The sequence below is a fragment of the Megalobrama amblycephala genome, linkage group LG5 (assembly GCF_018812025.1).
Source record: "Megalobrama amblycephala isolate DHTTF-2021 linkage group LG5, ASM1881202v1, whole genome shotgun sequence".
In the NCBI taxonomy this organism is placed as follows: Eukaryota; Metazoa; Chordata; class Actinopteri; order Cypriniformes; family Xenocyprididae; genus Megalobrama; species Megalobrama amblycephala.
The window spans coordinates 31,848,458-31,855,024 of NC_063048.1; the positions used below are offsets into that span (position 1 = coordinate 31,848,458).

Sequence of the window (6,567 nt, forward strand, 5' to 3'; positions counted from 1 at the left end):
AATATTTCAAAATATTACTGTTTTGCTATTTTGATTTAAAAATCCGGCCTTGGTAAGTATAGGAAACCAAACCTATAATGTGACCTGGACAAACCCATAACAAACCACTCTCAATAAATATTGAGATATTGATATTAAATAGAAGTACCATGATGTGACATAATGAGTTATGAATACTGTCTATGTGTTTACATAATGTAAATATTTACTATGGGAATTTTAAAGAACAAAATAAATAATTTTCAAATATCCGAATCACTGGATGGCGGTACAGAGCAACTCAACAAGCCACGAACAAAAGAGTGACTTCCGCTTCCGCCTGTTTTCAACATGCTGATGAAACAGAGAGCATAGACAGCGCTGTTCCGTTTCCCTTACGTCTTATTTTGTATAAATGCACTTGAATTTTCATCATCCAACAACGGACTTTAACTAAATTCTAGTACACATTTCTCCTGTATATCGGTAAGTGAAAGAGATGATGGTTGTTGTGACAGAAAGTAATGTGGTGGTTTGTGATAACTTAAATTGTTTTCATTTCAGTTAGTCTCCCAGTTATAGTCTATGGTTTGCCGTTTACATTGTTTCACACTTTAGAGAAGTTTTTCCATGTAAATAGCTGTTTAACTGAGAAGCTTTTCTCATTGCACATCCTCTGGCTGTGTCTCAAAACCTAGTGAGCTTTCTACTTAGACAGCATTCTCACATTAGAGTTTTCCTTCTGCCAGGTTCAAGATGCCAGGACTCAGCTGTAGGTTCTACCAGCACCGGTTTCCAGAGGTGGAAGATGTGGTGATGGTCAATGTCAGATCAATAGCGGAGATGGGCGCCTATGTGAGTCTGCTGGAGTACAACAACATTGAGGGCATGATCCTGCTCAGCGAGCTCTCCAGAAGACGAATCAGGTCCATCAACAAACTCATCCGCATCGGACGCAATGAATGTGTGGTGGTCATTCGTGTGGATAAGGAGAAAGGTGGGACTGTGTTTGAAATTAAGCTTCTTGATTTTTTTTTTTTTTCATCTATTTTATCCTGTGATATTCACATTTCCACAGGCTACATTGATTTATCCAAAAGAAGAGTGTCACCTGAAGAGGCCATTAAATGCGAAGACAAGTTCACGAAATCTAAAACTGTGAGTATGCCTTTCCTGTTTAATGGTGAATACACTTTGAACACTTTGACCAGGTTTAAAGGATTAGTTCACTTTCAAATTCAAATGTCCTCACCCCCATGTCATCCAAGATGTTCATGTCTTTCTTTCTTCAGTCGAAAAGAAATTAAGGTTTTTGATGAAAACATTCCAGGATTATTCTCCTTATAGTGGACTTCAATGGCCTCCAAACGGTTGAATGTCAAAATTACAGTTTCAGTGCAGCTTCAAAGGGCTTTAAATGATACCAGACGAGGAATAAGAGTCTTATCTAGTGAAACGATCAGTCATTTTCTAAAAAAAATAAAAATGTATATGCTTTATAAACTCAAATGATTGCCTTGCAAGTGCTTCTGCCAGACCGCCTTCCATATTCTTCAAAAAGCTGACATAGAGCGTAAGCTTTTTGAAGAATACGGAAGCACTTGCAAAGCGATTGTTTGTGTTTATAAAACTTACATTTTTATTTTTTTTTCAAAAATGGCCGATCATTTTGCTAGATAAGACCCTTATTCCTCGTCTGGTATCATTTAAAGCCCTTTGAAACTGCACTGAAACTATAATTTTGCCCTTCAACTGTTTGGAGTCCATTGAAGTCCACTATAAGGAGAATAATCCTGGAATGTTTTCATCAAAAACCTAAATTTCTTTTTGATTGAAGAAAGAAGGACATGGACATCTTGGATGACATGGGGGTGAGTAAATTATCAGGATTTTAATTTGAAAGTGAACTAATCCTTTAAAGACTCTAAATATTCATTAATATGATCGATCTTGAACTACATTTAATCACATTTAATTTGATTACATTTAATTTACATTTAAGTAACTTACAAATGAGAATAATAGAAGCCATCAAACTAGCAATAGGGCAACAATACATGAGTGCTGTGACTAGTGACAAGGTGTTTTATATGTATATATGCATGTATCTATGTGTATATATATATATATATATATATATATATATATATATATATATATATATATATATATATATATAAAAATTAGAAAAGCTCAATTCATATTTATCTGTATGGTGATTTGCACATATGTACATATACAAATCATGCATCTATTAATTTAAACAATATATTAATTTAAGGCAGAAACGATGAGTTCATGGAAGTAATGAATACATGTTAACAAATGAAAAAAAATTTGCATTGGTGCATGTTGATCCAGAGTTGCATCATCTGAAGTCCTCGCAGGGGTTTGGGTCATCTCTTCACAAGTGTTGAGGCATCTGAAGTCTTCACAAGAGGCTGACCTGGTCGTGTTTAAATATATAACTGAGTATCATCGGCATAACAGTGGAAACTAATTCTGTGTTTTCTTATAATATTACCAGGTGGCAGCATATATATATTGGAAACAACAGAACAGAGGGTCTAACACAGATCCTTGCGGCACTCCATAATTTACAGACGTTATCTTAGATTTTTCCCCATTTAAATAGACAAAATGGTGATGGTCTGATAGGTACGATCTAAACCATCTTAATGCATGTGCCTGAATACCAGTGTAATTTTGTAGTCGATCTGAGAGTATTTTATGATCTGTAGTGTCGAACGCAGCACTAAGATCAAGTAAAACTAGTATTGAGATACAGCCTTGGTCAGAAGCTAAAAGCAGTGATCGTAAGTGTCAGTATTATTGGGTCAAGTGGTGACTAAAAAGATGTTGTCTTGAACTTGAACTGAATTGAGCTGGATAATGACACAGAGCTGTGTTATAACTGATTCAACGTACTAATTTTGCAACATCCGATGCTGTTATTGAACTGAATTGAATCAACACTGAATTGACTTGAGCTGCATAATGATGGCACTATTGTCTTCTGTAGAGCTGCTTATAGCCGTATTGAACTTGTTTCATAATTGATGAACTTTACACAGTTATTGAACTGAATTGAATCAAGACTTGAACTGAATAATGACACTACTCTTCTTCCTTAATTCTGCTTTTCAGCAGAATTAGAATTTGTCTTACATTTGAAGTTTGTATCATTGATCGCTGTTTTCCTGTTTATTACTCTTGTATCGTATAAAGTGCTACATAATGAAAGGTGACTTACCTTGTCCAGCTGAACACTTGAGGAAGTGGTTTCATAGATGCTGTTTGTATGTTTGTTATAGGTTTACAGCATTTTGAGGCACGTAGCTGAAGTCCTAGAGTACACCAAAGATGAGCAGCTCGAGAGTCTGTACCTGCGAACCGCTTGGGTGTTCGATGAGAAGTACAAGCGGCCTGGATACGGTGCCTATGACATCTTTAAGCAGGCTGTGTCGTAAGTATGCATTCATTTATCGACTATTGGCAATGAAATGACCTTGTTTCTGAAAAAGATGTGGTTTCTTTTTCTGTGTAGGGACCCATCCATTTTAGATTGTCTGGAATTGACAGAGGAGGAAAGGGCTGTCCTGATTGACAACATCAACAGACGACTCACTCCGCAGGCTGTCAAGATTAGAGCGGACATTGAGGTGGCCTGCTATGGCTATGAGGGCATAGATGCAGTGAAAGATGCTTTGAGGGCTGGACTGACGTGTTCAACAGAGTGCATGCCAATCAAGGTACAAACAGATACCAAGAGTTTTTTTTTTTTAGACATAGTAAAACATCCGTATCTGTCAGTTTTACAGCAGCAAACGTAACACTGTTGTTTACTCGCTACTCACGAAATCCTGTCACTACCACTGTAACGATGGACAAAACATGATAACTTGCAGCTCGGCAATTGAAAGCAGCTCACGCACACCGTCATTCATCTTGAAATCATATGATTCGATTTGCGTCTTCTGATTGGTTCTTCTGTGGACTCGGAGGCTTTTGCTGACAAAGGGAAGTGGCGTTTAGCGGTTTCTGCCAACGAACCTGTATTTCTGAATGGGCTGACACTGGGATTTAGCGGAGATGTGCGGAGAGCGCTCACTCAATACCATTGTCTCATTTTTTAACGGAGGTGATGTTTAGCTGCTTATGGGTCTGAACTCTTCATATATTCATTTATTCAAAAATGCATTAAAAATTCAATTCATACATACAGCGACTTGAATACACCTTGTTTATGTTGAACATGTTTTTAATTTTTAAATTAATTTTGATATTTTTAGGGTGGTGTGGAACAAAAAGGTGATTAAAAATGCCCTGATATATAACAAAAATAAGAGATCCTCTTTAAAATAATACAATTTTAAATAAGAAAATCTTAAGTAGTTTGGCATATTATTTTATTTATTATTATTATTATTATTATTATTTATATTTTTAAAAAGTGAAGTGGATTTATTAAAATATTAATCATTACATTTTTGTTTTTAACCAAATCAACCATGCAGCCAATTTGCAGAAACATGCAACAGGAAGTGATATCATAGAGAGGTCTTCCTCAGACCATCAGTACTGTCAAGATCAACAAGTCTCTAAAAATATCAAATAATTTGACAATTTATGAAAGGCAGGGTTAGTTCAGGTTGTGATGCGAATCCCCAAAATGTGATATTTATGAATCGATTCTTTAATTCTTTGTATTATTTATTTTTTTTTTAATAACTAAAAGTTGTTTTTTTTTTTTTTTTTTTTTTTTACATATAATTCTTTACTATATTCATAATTATTCATGATATTATTATAATTATAAATAACTTCATTAAGATTCATACTAAATTTATCAGGGAATCTGTTTTATTACCCTTACAGCAATTATAGTTTGTAATTTTTATTTTATAAGAAATACCAAATTATATTTATAATGAATTAAGAATTCATGATATTTTAACTTAAAATATATTTAAAAACATCAAGATATTTATGCTCACATGTCTTCAAGATTTAAGGAAATATGCAATTTTTACTTGATTTTTAAAGTTATTAAATGTAAACTTTTTTTCAAAACCAAAAGAGACCTTCTATTGATCCAGACTTGCTAACTATTACATTGTTTTTGTCGCAGATCAACTTGATCGCCCCGCCGCGTTACGTTATGACCACAACCACACTGGAGCGCACAGAGGGCCTTTCTGTGCTCAATCAAGCCATGGCTGTCATTAAAGAGAAGATCGAAGAGAAGAGAGGGGTCTTCAACATTCAGATGGAGGTGAGAAATTCTACGAGCCCATTTTTCTGGCATGGAGACATCGCTAACTGAAGATTTAGTTGAGAAATGCTGCTGTAAATCTTGTTGGCTTTGAAAGTAGCATTTGAATTTGACCTGTTTCTGTGTCCCCACAGCCAAAAGTCGTAACAGACACAGATGAGACAGAGCTGGCTCGGCAGTTAGAGCGGCTGGAGAGGGAGAATGCCGAGGTGGACGGAGATGATGACGCAGAGGAGATGGAGGCCAAGACTGATGACTAGCTTGAAGAAAGACAATAAACCAGCATTTCCATAATCATTCAGGAGGCTTGAGAGTTAGAGTGAATTGTTTATAATACCACAAGGACTGAAAAGGCATTGATGGAAAGCACTGCTTCCATGATAAGCAGATGAAGGGTGAATTTTATGTTCCACTTGTAGCAGGCAGTGGAAGTGGATTACGTTCATGGACATTTGCTTATCTTATGAGTCGTGGCAGGAATTTTTTCCATGAACACTAGAGTTTTGCTTTGGGATGTATTAATTTAGATATACTATTTCAACATTGTGGTTGTTTTAAGTGACCTTTCTGTCTCCAGCCTTATCCAAGAAAGATGCTGTTTGTGGTCAAGAGCCTCTGTAATTCTTGACAAAATATAGACAACCAACCAGTTTACTTCTCTTTATCAGAGCCCTCTGTTGTGGATGCAGAACTAATAAAAGCAAGCATATAAGTTTGTCATATAAGTTTGTCCTGTGTTACTTTGTGCTGCTTGCTACATCTAATATATACATTAGATATCTTACAGAAGCTATCTGTCCTCACTAAACTTTACCATGATTTTACCTTAATAAAGAGGTTCATTTTTTTTAAAGATATTAATACTTTTATTTGGCAAAGATGCATTAAATTGATCAAAAGTGACAGCAAAGACGCTTAGAATAATTCAAATTATGTTATATAATTTAATATGATGTTCCTTTTAAAGGTGCCCTAGAATTAAAAATTGAATTTATCTTGGCATAGTTAAATAACAAGAGTTCAGTACATGGAAATGACATACAGTGAGTTTCAAACACCATTGTTTCCTCCTTATGTAAAATTTGTTTAAAAGACCTTTCGAAAAACAGGCGAATCTCAACATAACACCGAATGTTAAGTAACAGTCGGGATCATTAATATGTACGCCCCCAATATTTGCATATGCCAGCTCATGTTCAAGGCATTAGACAAGGGCGGCCAGTATTAACGTCTGGATCTGTGCACAGCTGAATCATCAGACTAGGTAAGCAAGCAAGAACAACAGCGAAAAATGGCAGATGGAGCAATAATAA

At 35.5% G+C, this 6,567-nt stretch overlaps 1 protein-coding gene across 1 annotated transcript; it reads left to right on the forward strand.

Moving 5' to 3' along the window:
• The first annotated feature begins 304 nt into the window (after nt 1–304).
• eif2s1a (eukaryotic translation initiation factor 2, subunit 1 alpha a) lies at nt 305–5,976 on the forward strand. Its single transcript, XM_048191871.1, has 7 exons — nt 305–465; nt 729–976; nt 1,058–1,137; nt 3,294–3,445; nt 3,527–3,731; nt 5,111–5,254; nt 5,389–5,976. Exons 2-7 carry the CDS (start codon nt 736–738, stop codon nt 5,512–5,514), a joined length of 948 nt encoding a protein of 315 aa, XP_048047828.1. The 5' UTR covers nt 305–465; nt 729–735; the 3' UTR covers nt 5,515–5,976.
• Nucleotides 5,977–6,567: the final 591 nt, after the last annotated feature.